This window comes from Epinephelus moara, chromosome 2 (assembly GCF_006386435.1).
Source record: "Epinephelus moara isolate mb chromosome 2, YSFRI_EMoa_1.0, whole genome shotgun sequence".
Taxonomy (NCBI): domain Eukaryota; kingdom Metazoa; phylum Chordata; class Actinopteri; order Perciformes; family Serranidae; genus Epinephelus; species Epinephelus moara.
In genome coordinates, this window is record NC_065507.1 from 29,698,708 (window position 1) to 29,714,101 (window position 15,394).

Here is a 15,394-nt window from a genome sequence, read left to right on the forward strand (position 1 = left end):
TGAAAAACTGCCTCAGTAACAGTGTGTATTTGCTTGCTGTAGCATTTGTAATCTGAGTCTGTTTTTAGGGAAGTAGCACATGAATTTAATGCTGTTTAGAAAATGAGTTGACTGTCCCAGATGTTTGACCCTTTTATGAGCACAGCATTAAAACTAATAATCATCTAATGGCAGAAATCCTGGATCATCATAAAGTCTAACCAGCAGATACTTGATCTGTCTATCAAACATTATCCACATCCATCTGTTACTTTTTTTGTATAAATCTGGCAGACAGACATACAAGCAGCACTGAAAACATGAACTCTTTCTAACTTTGTTGGATCTGTTTTTGTCTGCAATTTAAAGGTTTAAATGTTCAAGGATTACATCTCTCTCTCTCTCTCTCGTAGGGCTATGTGATGGAGGTGCTACTTACACTGGAATCTGTGGTAGATAACTTGGCTGAATGTCTCAAGAACAATGATCTCATGGCTATCATGACGAGGTGTGTGTCTTCTCCGTTATATTTACCTTTAAAGAAGGTATTTATCTTAAAACATAAAGTAACTTTAATGTATTGTTTGTTTAATTCCAGAGCCTCGTCTCCAGATTTCCTCACCAGTATCAAGCTGCTGTCCAACAGGAAGAGCACAGGGCAGCTCAATCTTAGAAGAGAAGAAAGGAGCCGACATCAGAGGAGCTCCTCTGTCCCCAAGAAGTTTGGAGAGGCAGACAGGTGGTCTGATCCACCCCGCAGCGCTACACTGGACCGCATCCAAGCCTGTGAACAGCAGGCTTTGTTAGCCAAAACACGCAGCTCGTCCTCATCTAAAGACAACATCAATGACCCAACCAACATCAACCATCCCAGCAACCTGCTGGCCACCATCTTTTGGGTGGCAGTGTCACTGATGGAGTCGGACTTTGAATTTGAGTATCAGATGTCTTTGAGACTGTTGAATAAGCTGCTGGGCCACATGTCGCTTGACAAACAGGAAAACAGGGAGAAGCTGGAGAAACTGCAGAGCCAGCTTCAGTGGAGCAGCTTTACTGGGCTCCAGCAGCTGCTGCTGAAGGGCTTCACCTCCGTGTCCACCACTGACCTCACGCTCCAGCTCTTCTGCCAACTCACACCTGTATCACGAGTGCCTGTAGTGGACACGTCACAAGCCATAGGTACACTGTGGGGATTGATAGTGAACTTTCTCCAAAATGATTTTTCAAAGTGAATATTTCTATTTAGTAATTTGTCTGTTTCATCCATTAGGTTTCCCTTTGAATGTTCTCTGCCTGCTCCCACATCTTGTGCAGAACTTTGACTGCCCCACACAGTTCTGTCAAGATGTTGCTGAGAAGATAGCCCAGGTTTGGCTCTTTTATTGTATATTTCATAATTTTTCACTCAAAGATCATAATAAGTTTTAAGCTAATGCATTCTTTGTGCGTAGGTATGCCTTGAGGAGAAGAACGCCAAGCTCGCCAACCTTGCTCACGTCATGACTCTGTACAAAACGCACTCCTACACACGAGACTGCTTTTCTTGGGTCAATGTGGTGTGTCGATATCTTCATGAAGCTTTCTCGGATATCACCCTCAACCTGGTCACTTACATGGCAGAGGTTTGTGCAGCTTTTATTAGACGATCATATATTTGCTGAGCAGCAGTAAAAAGTTGTACAATAATTATATAAGGGATACTTTGATGATTTTCAAGCAGCTTTGTATAATAGCAACATAGGCAGTATCAGTAAATTAACTGTGGTAAACTTCACTCCAGATTCTTAGCACCCAAATCTCCCTGCTCATCTCCCAGCTCAAATCCACTGGAATGGATTTTCACTAGCTCTAGGGCTGTTGTTCTGCATTTTCATGTGCCTGCCACAAAGGACACAAAGAGTATAGAAGCACATCCACAAAGAGACCTGCCCTTAACTCAAGATTCTTTTACTGTATTGGCTTTTTCTCACCAAAATATTTTCAGAAATATTTTAGTGCACTGTTTAGCTGTAATATGAGAATTTGTGAACAGGAAGTGGGCGCATTATTGTTTTTTGTAATGTAAAATGGAATCTAAAAATACATCAAATGGTAAAACTAAGTAGAGCTGGTCAAATATGAACCTGTATTCTGTTATTGTATTGCCTATTTCTTGCTTGAATTGTTTTCAGAAACATATTTTAGCTTACTGTCCACCTGTAATTCCACATAACACATCAGCAGGAATGTTTATTGAACCAGTGTGGTGCAGTGCATTTTGATAGTTGTAGGTTTTTCACCTCTTGAGCAAAGCAAATGCCATAGCCCTTTCCCTCTGAGTCCTTCTACTGCATAGACAGCTCAGTTTTATAAAAAGACCATTTTAATATAACAGCCTCTCAAAAGGTGCTCAGTAATGAATAATCCTTTATTCTGTTGTAATAGCTTTTGGAGAAGGGTCTCCCCAGTATGCAGCAGACCCTTTTACAAATCATCTACAGCCTCCTGAGTCACATGGACCTGAGTGGTATTCAAGCTAAACCCTTCAACATGGAGGTGCTCAAGACAATTGAGAAATTTGTCCAGGTGAGTTAAATAAAACTTGAATATCTGTGTATAATGTGTGACGTACTGCAGAAAATTACTTTAAATATGCAGTGACTGTATGCCTCATATTGATTTTTAGTTAATGGCTGTTTATATTTTTAGGATATGTCTATGGTATGGTTTAGTTTTTTTTAGATTTTTGTGCTCATAAAGTAAAAACATTAAGTCACGTACATCAGATGCGATCAGTGGAAACCTTTAGGTTCTGAGTAAGACTCTTATGTTCCCTGTTCCTTCTGTAAGTGTTCATGGGGAAAAAAGGAAAAAAGCTGTCTTGTGTCAGCGCAGTAAATTTGTAGACACACCCAAACTATAAACAGTCTGCCCCTCTGCCGCAGGCCAGGCCTCTGCTTATTCTCATACTGAATCCATTTTCCTTTAGTTTCCCACTCTAAGCCAAGTGCCAGAACACTTGTCTCTAAAAATAGAACCAAGTTATAACACACTGAAACACATTTGTGGTTGTTTCTCTCTAAACTTGTGGTTCTGTTGGTTTTTGTCTGCTTGTACGGATGATTTGGTGTGTGTATGTCTGTGTGGACTATAGACTGCCCATTGGGGGGAAGCATTGAATATCCTGAAGCTGGTGGTTTCTCGATCAGCCAGTTTGGTGCAGCCTTCATTCCCACAGAGTGACCTCTCCTATGAGGACATCAGCCGTGTTTGGGACCGCTCTTCCAAGGCCTTGCCTGGGAAAACGCTGGATTTCCACTTTGACATATCCGAGGTAAGAGACTATTCCTCTGTACCATGTTCTTGGTTTGAAAGTCCTTGTAGCTTGAGGAGAGCTTAATGCTGGTGTATTTTTCCCTGTATTTTCCAGGGTGTGGTGCTTGTTGTTGAGGTTATGTGGAATCTTGTTAAGCTTTTTGGAAAGGAAACATTTCTTCCCCTTCCTTAATGCTGATATTTCTTTTTGACCAAACCCCTTGAGATTAGCTTGAAAGCTCAAAAGGTAAACACAATTAGCCAAGCAGTGCAGAGCTGGAAAGTGATGTCAAAGATACAGACAGAGTGGTGTATGTGTGGGAACTGAACAGGGAGCTATTTGTGTAGTTCATGAATGGCAGGAAATGATGTCAGCTCTTTGCTGCCGTCCTTTGTATGTGAATCAGTGAGTTTTAGTGGATAGCCAACAGCGTGTGTGTATAAACTTAGACACACTGGACAAACCACTGATATTTCTTAAAATATCCAGATAGACTGAGGGTTAAAGCAGAGTAAAAGTAGGTTTCTTCTAAATGCTTCATGCATTCAGAATGCTAAGTGGACTAAAGACTGAGAAGTTGGATTTTGAAAAATCATTGCCAGCTTATGTTGAAACAATGCTCACTTTACGGTCATCTTGGAACTGTCAAAGTGCACAAGAAACAGGAGCTGCTGTGATGCCTTAGTCATGGACTGACTGAGCAGAGAGGGACTTTCTCTTCTTCAAACTTTCCCTCACTCATCGAGGTTTCTGCCTGCACATCTGTTTGTTTGTGTCCATGCTGTTAGACGCCTGTGATTGGCCGGCGTTACGATGACCTGCAGCGCTCTCCAGGCCAAGATGTGAAGAGCAGGACCACAGCAGTGACCCGTAGCACCTCCTCTACCTCCTCTGGATCCACTTCCAACAACGTCCTGGTGCCAGTCAGCTGGAAGAGGCCTCAGTCTTCACAGGTGAGCATTTCTTCCCACTTTTTGGTAGAATTATGCTCATATTATGAAAGGTGAGGTCTGAAGCGTGGTCTGATAATGACTGCATTTGGTTCCTTTTTAACACATTACCCATTTACAACAGGTATTATAATGTGATGTTTATCATTTGTTGAAGATATTTTCATCTTCTCTTTACATCTGCAGAAAAGAACACGGGAAAAACTGGTGAATGTGTTGTCTTTATGTGGACAAGAAGTGGGGCTCACAAAAAATCCTTCAGTAAGACAGACTTTTTTTTAGCTGTGCTACACTCTGGACAATTTTTATTACCATACATTCAGAAATAGCCTGTTAACCATTTTCCCTGTGTAGGTGATCTTCTCCAGCTGTGGGGAGCTGGACCTCATGGAGCACCAGCCTAGCCTGGTTTCCTCCGATGATGGGACCCGGGAACCAGACAACACAGACGACACCACCTCAGAGCAGCAATTCAGAGTCTTTAGAGACTTTGACTTCCTGGATGTGGAGCTTGAAGATGGAGAGGTGAGTCTCAGGACCTCAGATATTTTAAAAGAAAGACAGAAGATGATTTATCCTCCCTCTCACCTCCTCTCATATTTGATGGACTGTAACGTTGTCAAACTAAAGCAAAGCAACAGCAGTAAGAAAAACGCTTACATTAGCATTAGCATTTTCCTCCAAAGAGCACTCTTGTACTGTATTGGGTCAGGTCTGCCTTCCCTGTGTAATGGGGTTTCTTTTTTCTGTGTTTTTTCTGTCCGTGCTATCTAGGAGCTACAGGTAAGTTTAGTCATGTTACATTTTTCCTTGCTGTGTTCTTTAAGAGTGTTTGCTTGTGCAGAAAACTTAGTGACCTGCCACACTGATGGCAAAGAGTAACAAATGTGTGTGCATGTCGTGTAATCTACAAAACGGATTCTGCAATGTTCATATAGTGTGACAAATATCCACTCAAATATTAAATATTAGAAACACAATATGTTTAGCATATCTCTCACAGAATCACATAACACGGGTAGTCTTACAGTCACAGTCGGATGGTCACCGGTGAAATGCATGTCAACATATTTGCGGGATTACTGATTTTTTTAGCTGATGTACACTTAGACATTCAATGATTTTAAGTGTTTATTTTTTTCCAGGTGCCCAAGAGACAACAAGTATTCATTTTTATATTTTACACACGTGACTTTTTAAAAAATGTTTTCTTCAAACACTTTGCAAACCTGACTTGATTTCAAAAATCACGTGCACTCAGTTGTATGTCTCAATTGTATATTGAATTTCAATGTGATGTAGATGGAATGTTATCTCCATCTGATCATCTCTGGCATCACACTGAAATCATTGTTTTTGCAATCCAAACAGTAAGTTACACACAAACTAATTCTACTGTATACATTTGCCCTGTGTACAGTCAACGTGTTTGTAAGTACATGCAGTAAACATTTCTGTTGGTTCATCTTAAAGAGGAGATCAATCTCTTCAATCTTTCTCGAGTCAGTTTGTAAAATTACACTGAGGCCCAAAGGCCAGTGATAAACACATTGTTATTCATGTTGTTTACAGCAATAACATTGTTGCTTTAAATGATTAAATTTAACATTACTCATGTTGCGTTGTTCAGTTACAAACATCCCTTTGTTTTAGAATTACTTAGTCACGCTTAAAAAACCACAGTAACATCTCTCAGCAAAGTGATGCTGTAGAAATAGCACACCAGTATATATACATGTGTATATATAACTATCTCTGTGTATCTAAGGCTGCAGACTTTGTACCCTGGAACACAGTGTCAGCTGTTTTCTCGGTGCCTGCTGAAATTTTACACAGAGTGAAAACTAACACAACTGCTGTGGTCAACAAAAGTGCAACACAGAGTTTTAAAAGTTAATGACACTACAACACGCTACATGGCCTGACAACGTGAAAGACAAGTTTAAACTTTGTTTTTGATCACACATGTAGTGTGGGCTATTTTTAAAAGATGCTACTCGGCCAAAGTTAAAGCCCTTGCTTTCTATCGGGGGTGGGCATTACGCTTGTTTGATCTGTTGATGTGGGGCTTTGGTGGAATGTAGAAGTTGGCTGACATCTCCAGAGTCGTGTCCACTTGAAAAGTCACTCTGCATTTTGAACAAGATAGACCCAGACTCAAAACCTACAAATATTTAATCTGACATGATTTCAGACCCAAGGTTTTCTGCCAGTTTCACCACATCTTGGCTATTTTGGTTACAGTTTGTGAGAATACACTGCAACAGGCTCACAACACTCCAGTATTCCTCCCATTCTTAGCTACGAGGGTAAAAACTCCCTCAGAGACTGCCCCCTCTCTGAACCTGCACTGCATGGCTGTACAAATGTGTGTATAGGGTATGTGTGTGTGTGTGTGTGTGTGTGTGTGTGCATGTGATTGTGTTAGAGAAGAGGTTGTGCTTTACTTCTTGGTACTTGGTAAGTCAAAGCCATTCTCTGTTGCAGGGAGAGACTATGGACAACTTCAACTGGGGTGTGCGCAGACGCTCCATGGACAGTCTGGACCGGAGTGACCTGCAGCCCCTGGAGGAGAGTCAGCTGTCCAGCAGCATGCCCAGCCTCAGCAAGATCACCCATGAAGACTCAGACGAGTCGTCTGAGGAAGATTCCCTCATCACCAGCCAGATACTCTCCCACTCACAGCTTGTAAGTTCACCTCTGTTTGTATGCCAATAAATTAATGTTATGTGGAAGGGAAAACCAAACTGTTGAAGCATTAGTAAATTATCCATATCACAAAGCAGGTCTCGAAAAGTCTTAAATAGCATTGAAATTAGCTTTTAAAAGGGCTTATGATGTATTAAAACATCTTCAATTACTCAGTCCCTTTTTGTGGAGCTATGATTGTAAAACTGAACATTCAATTGCACTTTATGTGGTATTTTAAACACCTGCAGTCTTAAATGCACCTGGCTGAACCCTGCAGAAACCCTGTATCACTATCATGACAATAATTTCAACCATAATCCTAACAGTTTTAATTTGCTGATGAAATGACTAAGGGCATTCAGAGGATAAATTATTCCCATCTTGGCCCCTCCATGTGCTTGCCTCTTGTGCCACCCTCAGGTAATTGTCAACTTTGCACACAAGATATCTCATTATTTAATTTACTGTGCACATTCACGCTCCCAAGGGTAAAAGGCCTTTTAATTTTAATGATCGTGTTGCGTTTCCTATAGTGTCAACCACAGGACCAAATATTAAAAACTAAAAAAGGGCAAAATTGTCCACATGCTGTTATAATGAATAGTGCAGTGTCCAGAGGCTGCTAGCAAAACAAGAAACTTTTGCATCATCTTTTGTCTTGTTTGCATCATCTCTCTGTTATTCCATGACCACTGGTTCTCATGCAATATTAACTTAAGTTTGTGGAAAGTGTGGATGCAGATGGAAAGTCCATGTGTCCACTCAGCTGTCATCCCACTTTTCTCTTGTTTCTGATTGGTCAGCAACTGTCAGTGTTTATAGCCAATTCAGGATTTTTGTGGAATTTGCAGTGTCACATTTTTCACTCCAGTGTTTTAAGGCCTGCTTTTTACAGAGTTAATTGAAATGTGACACATGCTATTTAGAGAAGATGCCAATAAGTTTGACTTTGTCTCTCTTGCAGATGGTCAATCTCTCTCCAACAGCAGAGACCAATAACAGGGACTCTCCCTCCGCCTTTTTTGATACAACTTCAGCTGATTCAACTCCCCTGAACACCAAAAATCCCAGTTTCGAGGTCCAACTGCCAGAGGACTCGAAGCAGCGGGTGAATAAGGGCTTCAGGGTGTCTGAGATACTGGGAGCTACTAATGTCTATCGCAGTTCCATACTAGAGTTCTTCACTAATTTTGCCAAATAGAGGCTCTTCTGTTGCATCTTTTCTTCTGAGATGTCTTGAATGTTTTATGTGCTTTGGGTTCAGTCTTTGGGTTATTTTGTGACGCTGTGACTTTTCTACATTTCCACTTTTCAGAGTAGAGCATGAGCCGGTCTTGATATTTTTGCATGCTAAAGGAGAATGAACTAAAACCTGCAAGCAAGCAATCTATAACACTTTGGGCTCTGGACTAGTTTGTGCCTTGTTTTAATTGTGGCAGAGGTTGTCTGAGGATGTTAGGGGGTCATAGCCAGCAATAGATAAAATAGTTTCTTTCTTTCTGTGTCTGTCTGTTTAAGGCAATGTGTATACCTATTGCTTCTGTGTGGGTGGCTCAAAGCAACAACTAAAAACTCTCGGCATGTGGGAGGTCAAGAAAGGTTTACACATTGCCTGCCCCAAATCACAAGTGTGCAGGGCCACGATGCTGGCTGAATTAAACTGTTTTATAATCTATTTAATTGGCACAATTTCTGCACACTAAATTTACCAAATAAAAGAAAACACCACAAGGAGGGTCCATAGGGTCCCACGCCAAGGTTAGTGTATCCATTTTACCCACACAATTATCTGTTTAATAATTGAGTATAAAAGAGGGAACACATTTCAGCTAATATTAACTTTGACTGCATGCTGTCTCAGTCATTTGTTCATGACTCTAGTTAATTTTGCCAACTGCTGAGGAAGCATGTGTACCCCTTGCTCTCTTTTAGCATGATGTGTCGCAAGAAGATGAAGACGCAAATGTCCATGAGGATGACGTCTCTCTCTCCATCAGTGAACTGCCCCTTGAATTTCACTGTGGTGACAGTTTGACAATGGACATGGTTCACGTTGATTACAAGGGAGAACTGGACCTTGACAGCTGCTTACCCAGGTACTTGCAGCTTTTCTCAATAATAAATAGTAGTGTGCCATGTCATCTTGTTCGCGATAATACCGGTATAATTTTTCATATGATATAAAAAATTCATATCATGACACTTCTGTTCCTTTATGTCCACTCAGTCTGGCCGAGGAGGAAAGAGACGACCTACTTGAGTCCCGTTCTTCGCCGCCACCATCGCCCTTCTTCTCGGCCATCCTCGCAGCTTTCCAGCCAGCAGTGTGCGATGATGCAGAGGAGGCTTGGCGAAGTCACATCAACCAGCTTGTGTCTGACTCAGATGGATCCTGTGCCGTTTACACTTTTCATGTGTTTTCCTCACTGTTCCAGGTATTACAGCACGGCTTGCAGCCAGCATCGACCTAAATTCCATTAACAGTGTGCCGGCTCAAACTGAATAATTAAACTGAATGGGTAACAGGATTAGTTAGCTGGCTGATTAACCTTTAGAGAAAGAGACTTCCCTTCTGCAGAGGTCTGATTAATTACAAATAGAGGGCACTGTGTATACGCTTTCAGCTCGAAAGTCTTCAAAGGTTCATTAACTAGATGTTGTTCACTTCACTGACCAAAGCTGACAATGGAGAATTTCAGGAAAAAAAACAGATATAATGACAGACTGTAAGCTCCTTAGATGATGTAGGAATGACTTTGACAGTATCACAGACAGCCCTTTTCTTGCTTTGCAGAACATCCAGACCAAATTTTGTTCCTTAACCTGTGACGCTGTGAGTTACCTCGGAGATGGCCTGAGAGGACTGGGATCAAAGCTTTTGAGGTCTTCGCAGATGCTGACATCATGCTCAGAGTGCCCAACGCTATTTATCGATGCAGACACAGTGAGTAGCCTGAGATTTCCAGTTTCAAATGTTTTATTAACAGTAAGACATGTAGGTTGTATTTGAATAAATGTATGAGCAAAACTCTATTTTCACAGATTATGTCTTATGGATTCCTGGAAAAAATGAAATTCAGTGTGTTGGAACTTCAAGAGTATCTTGACACTTACAACAACCGAAAGGAGGCAGCTCTCACTGTGAGGACATTCAGTATTGTGCCTGTCGGTCTGAATGTCACTTGTATGCTGTCACTTAGTTGTTAATGTTGTGATTCTGTTGCCTCTGTTACCCACAGTGGTTGAACAACTGTAAGGCCACCTTTCCCCGGAGTGCTGGGGGCACCGTGATAACATGTCAACCAGCAGATCATGAGGACAAGGTAAAACCTTTTTAGGAATATAAGCCATAACTCTGCCATGCAGTTATATCAGATGTAATAATAATGTAAAATACTGGTTTGGTGTTTTTTGTGGTTTAGCTCTTGCATTCAGCCAGTGTGTAAACACACAAAAGGCTGCATAAATTAAAATAAAATGGTTGTTTATTCTGTCAGGGGTCGTGTCCACCGAAGCATTTTTTTCCTGAGGCCAGCAAATTTTAAAATTGTTTGCAACTGGAGCGCAGTATATTTACGCTACACTACAAACACCAGCATCAAGATGCAGCGCTGACAGCTATTCTGCACGAAATGCTGCACGTTTGGTGTGTTTTCAACTCTGGATAAAACGCTGCGCTCATAACTGTCAATTTTTAACCAGCCATCCAATCACTGTGGAGACCAACCCTCACATTTTACACCAACAAGTTCTGAACAACAACAATGGAAGAATTATATTAATATACTGCATATATATAATATGATTCCTCTCATGAACCCACACAGACCAACGAGTCTGTACTCTCTTCCTACTTGCTTCAACTTCCCTTCATTCAAAGCAGGTTCTTTACATTGTGCCTAGAATTTTTACCTCCGCAGATATTCTGTATCATAGCAACCAAACACAATCAAAATGTCTGTGCTGAATAAACACTGTGCCTCCAAAGTACTCTCGACCCCTTCCAGCTAGGAGTGTCCTGAGGAGCGCATGGCATTTTCAGCTGGGAAAAAAGCACTTTGATGGACACGGGGCCTAAGAATGGAATTACGGAAATGACTGAAAATACTTAAGATTCCCCTTCAACTGACTTTTCATACTGTGCTCTCTGCATCACGGTTACTGTGTGATACTGTAGCTCTGTGAGTGTTACCTCTAAATTTTCTCACATTATCTAAATGCCAAGTTTCTGACAACCTTGCGTTGCCGCACATCACGTTGATTATTTCATTCCAGTGTGCACTATGATCATTTTCAGCTCTGCTGGGCATGGGAGCAGGTTCTCTTAAGTTGCATTTGATCTAGCAGTAAACAGTTACGCTCACTTCACAACTCAGGAATGGATCAGCAAAATGGAAAGTTTTGCCGCTAAAACTTGGTACCTAGTAGCTAAGAGATTCCCACCAAAGTGAGTGCATTTGTGCTAATTGACAGGCAAAATGTTTACTTTGCTTCGCTTTTTTTCACTTGGCTTTTTGATTAAAGGGGCCCTGTCGAGTTTACTGTGAACAAACAAACGTAATATTTACATTCAGTGTTACTCACCATAACGAATTGTGTATGTCCTGCTGTACAAAATGTGTCAAGTGCATTTCCTTCCTCATTCAACACTCACAGAGTATTCTAAAACCAGCATTGTTTACATCCATGTTTACTAGTGTGTAGTCTTCTTCCCTGTTTCTGCGCATTGCAGCATATCATGGTGTGTAACTGCCACCTGTAGATCAGTAGAATAATGTGACACCATCGGCAGGACTGTGTATGACATCACCTGCTTGTACGCATGTGCATGTATGTCCTTATGCGCGTGCACAAGATGAACAAAACATAAACCGACTCAGAACAACACCTCCATAGTGCTGCTAGAGGTCAAAAACTCCACAGGGAACCTTTAACTCAACGCGATTTACCAGCCCTCCTTTCAGTTCTAATTTGCACATATACACCGACCCTCACTTTCCTCCCTCTCTGCATGCCAATTAAATGACCTGTGCTGATACTTTTCACCCACTTTCAAATGGAAATAATGAGGAGTTGCATGCCCTTCTTTTTGATTCTCTGTTTTCCCTACTTCTTTTCTGTCCTGTAACATGCTTGCTTTGTAGCAAATGGAATCTCTGGCTGTAAGTTGCAAAGACTTGTTCCTCTGTTGTTTCAAATGGTCTTTTTCTGTATTTAAAAGCAAAATTTGTAGTTCTACAGTAGTTATGTGTGAGGTTATTATCCACCAAATGCAGAACCAGATACCTGATCAAGTATTAATAAGTTCATTAGAAAGAGAAACTGCGCCCAATGAAAAGGCCCTTTACTGACAATTGCACCTCTTCTGATTTCAGCAACTGGAGCTCTGTCAAAGACTGTACAAACTCCACTTTCAGCTGTTGCTGCTTTTTCAGTCCTACTGTAAGCTGATTGAACAGGTCCATGCAATAAGCTCTATTCCCGAGGTATGTACATCAAGCATTTACATGCCTTCTTTTTGGAACCACCACCATGTCCCTATTTAATATTTATCCCTCTCACCCTTTAGCTGACAAACATGTCCAGAGAGCTAAATGAGTTGAAGAGCAACCTGAGAGTAGCAGCAGCCTTGGTGACGAACGATGAGATTGCTGCCCATGAGAGCTCCAGCTCTGAGCCCACCTTCAGCTCCTGTGAGGCTGCTGTGCAGGCCATCCTTGAGTGTCTCAAGAACAGCGAGTTTCCGATGGCCATCCGCAACATTCGTGAGTGCAGGTAAGAAAAGAAAGTGTTGTTGTTCTGAACATGAGGAATGTATACTGTTAAAATATGCTCCCAATGAGATCAGTAACGTTTTCTGTTTCTCTTTTTTTGCAGAACAAAGTGGCCTAATGACATCTTTGGTAGCCACTCAGAGGATGAGGTCCAGACCTTACTTAACATCTACTTCAGACATCAAACCTTGGGTCAGACAGGAACTTTTGCTCTGGTGGGCTCAAAACAGGACCTGACAGCAATCTCTGTCAAGTTGATGGAACTTAACGGCGAGATTCGGGACATGATCCGACGAGCCCAAGGCTACCGAGCCATCACAGCTTTCCTCCCAGACTCCAGGGTTTCAGGCTCGACTCTTTGATGGCAGTCTGGCAGCATGTGACACCCGTTCTTGTACAGCACCCTGCCCCATGTCTAGCCTCTGGTCCTGTCTGGGGCTGCTGCTATCATCTCAGTGTTTAACAAGCACTCTGCTCTCTCCTGGGAATAACCAAACCTTCTTTCGTCTTCTTGCTCAGAGCACATCAAAATGTCATAGAGTCAGATCTTCAGATGTGCAGCAATACTATTGTGAAGACTTTGACTTTGCTGTTGCAAAGAAACTTAGGCTTTTATTGCACTAATAATAGAAATTGTCACAAAGCGACCACTTGCTACTGAGGTCAACAATTTTCACATTTAACAAATGACATACCAAAGCTAAATGATTCTCTTTCAGTTATGTTGTTTTTAATTGTCAAGGGAAAATGTGCAATCCTACACAGAAGTGGAAGACTTTTACTGTATCCTGAAAGAATGTATTTAAATAGCATAGCATTGGAAAACATGAACATTGTTAGTATAGAAAAAAAGGGAGGCTTCATTACCTGGTTAAAGTAGTGGGTCTTTGTGTGTGTGTGTGTGTGTGTGTGTGTGTGTGTGTGTGTGTGTGTGTGTTTGTGTGTGTGTGTGTGTGTGTGTGTGTTTTAGTGCTGTGTGTGGGTGCTTGAGTGTGTGATATAAACCTGACGACCATCACAGATGGAATTATGGATACTGATTGAAGAAACTGTTCACATTTAGCTACTTCGACATGATGCAAAACTACTGTAACGTCTCCCAAACCTGTACACTACATGCTGCTGTGTGGGTTATCTGTTACTTAAAACATCTTACTGTACCTTTTAACTGTGCAGCTTTTAGGCAATTAGGGTAAATTATTTAATATTATTTGCAATAGAAAAACATGCATTTATCAGAGTAGATTTATAGAAAACAAATATTTTGTTTCATCTGTTAAACCTGCCAAGCTTGCAAAATCCATGTACTATAAAGTGTAATAGTAATGTTTATGAGCAAATACAGAAACTATTTTAATTGAATAATTGTACATAGTGCGATGGGGGCTTTGCTCAGACTCATAAGATTGTATTTTTATGGACTTACAACATGAGTTGCATGTAGATTGAAAGAGATAGCTACGTATTTGTAAAGCTTCTACAAGAAGTATTGGTGTAGCCTCTCGCCTTGTAAATACTACTGCCTTTGCAATGTACTGTACTTTGGTGTTCTGTACACTTGTAACAATAAAACTAAAACTTACATTTGTTAACTGTGGTTTCATTTTTTTTATTTGTGTGATATATTATTCTTTGTTGCTCTGAGAACACCCCTGGCAGGAGGACTGTGGATGTCACCTGACTCTGGCTCTGCTTATCCTGAAAGGCTAAATTTAGGGATTTTGTTGTATTGGAAAAAATGGGATCATTTCAAGCATAATCGCCACCCAGTGTTACAGACTCATTCTGATTTTTATATGATAAGTCACCCATGCTGTTGTAAACAAGTGAAAAACAGTGAAAAAGTTTGATTTCCCTGGTCTTAAGGGGGCACTACAGATGTAGGATTTTTTTCCCAGGCTGCTAACTTACAGTAAGACAATTATTTTTTTGTATTACAAGTTTTTTTCAAATTGTGTATTTAAATATGCAAATTATGCATTGTCTAATTATGTGCAAATTTGCATAAATTTCTAGAACAAATATCTGGACATTGGATAAAACCAGGTTCAAAATTCTTGTTTTATTTTGTTGGCATATTAGAGTCAAAGGTTTTTATGGAGGTAATTTTAGATATACCTTTTTATTACTCCATAAATCAAAAATACTGTCAACAGCCTTAAAAGACTAAAAAGACACAAATTGAATTACACACTGGAAAGCTTCTAAAGTAGAGATAGAGAAAACTGACTTTAAAGATATATATTGTATGTAATTGTACTGTATTAAAACAATTTTTAAAAAACTTTAAAACGTAAACATTTTCCAGTTTTATTCTTATCTTTTACAGAGAGGTTTAAGGTTATGATTTTTACTCCCAAAAACATGGGGATTTTTTTTTTTAACATTATGATTATTTTATCACTGCTGACAGTATTTTATACTTTGATATTTTGATTAATGGACTAATAAAAAGTGATATCCAATATTAAATGTGTAAAGTGCTTTGACTCTTATATGACAACAAAATTAAATAAGAACTGTTCTGATTTTTGTTTGGGAAATGTATACAAATCTGCGCATATTTAAATAGATAATGCACAATATGGATTATTAAACATAAAATTTCAGAGAACTTGTAATATAAAAAAACGATCTTATTGTGAGTAATCAACTGAGAAATGTGGTTCATGATGGGATGTATAAGGCCTGGTTAAAAAACAAAC

General features: G+C 40.3%; 1 protein-coding gene across 4 annotated transcripts in view; it reads left to right on the forward strand.

The window, feature by feature from the left end:
- Positions 1–14,281, forward strand: part of LOC126400831 (protein furry homolog) — a 55,358-nt gene extending 41,077 nt beyond the window's left edge. For all 4 annotated transcript variants that reach the window (XM_050061806.1, XM_050061815.1, XM_050061822.1 and 1 more), the window contains exons 43-61: positions 393–487; positions 578–1,158; positions 1,250–1,347; positions 1,431–1,601; positions 2,404–2,544; positions 3,113–3,292; positions 4,063–4,227; positions 4,411–4,485; positions 4,579–4,749; positions 6,712–6,912; positions 7,880–8,023; positions 8,848–9,011; positions 9,143–9,350; positions 9,710–9,859; positions 9,958–10,056; positions 10,155–10,238; positions 12,291–12,401; positions 12,485–12,690; positions 12,793–14,281. In XM_050061806.1, coding sequence (XP_049917763.1) covers positions 393–487; positions 578–1,158; positions 1,250–1,347; positions 1,431–1,601; positions 2,404–2,544; positions 3,113–3,292; positions 4,063–4,227; positions 4,411–4,485; positions 4,579–4,749; positions 6,712–6,912; positions 7,880–8,023; positions 8,848–9,011; positions 9,143–9,350; positions 9,710–9,859; positions 9,958–10,056; positions 10,155–10,238; positions 12,291–12,401; positions 12,485–12,690; positions 12,793–13,051 — 3,303 coding nt within the window. In that variant the 3' untranslated portion in view covers positions 13,052–14,281. The remainder of the gene's footprint in view (positions 1–392; positions 488–577; positions 1,159–1,249; positions 1,348–1,430; positions 1,602–2,403; positions 2,545–3,112; positions 3,293–4,062; positions 4,228–4,410; positions 4,486–4,578; positions 4,750–6,711; positions 6,913–7,879; positions 8,024–8,847; positions 9,012–9,142; positions 9,351–9,709; positions 9,860–9,957; positions 10,057–10,154; positions 10,239–12,290; positions 12,402–12,484; positions 12,691–12,792) is intronic.
- Positions 14,282–15,394: the final 1,113 nt, after the last annotated feature.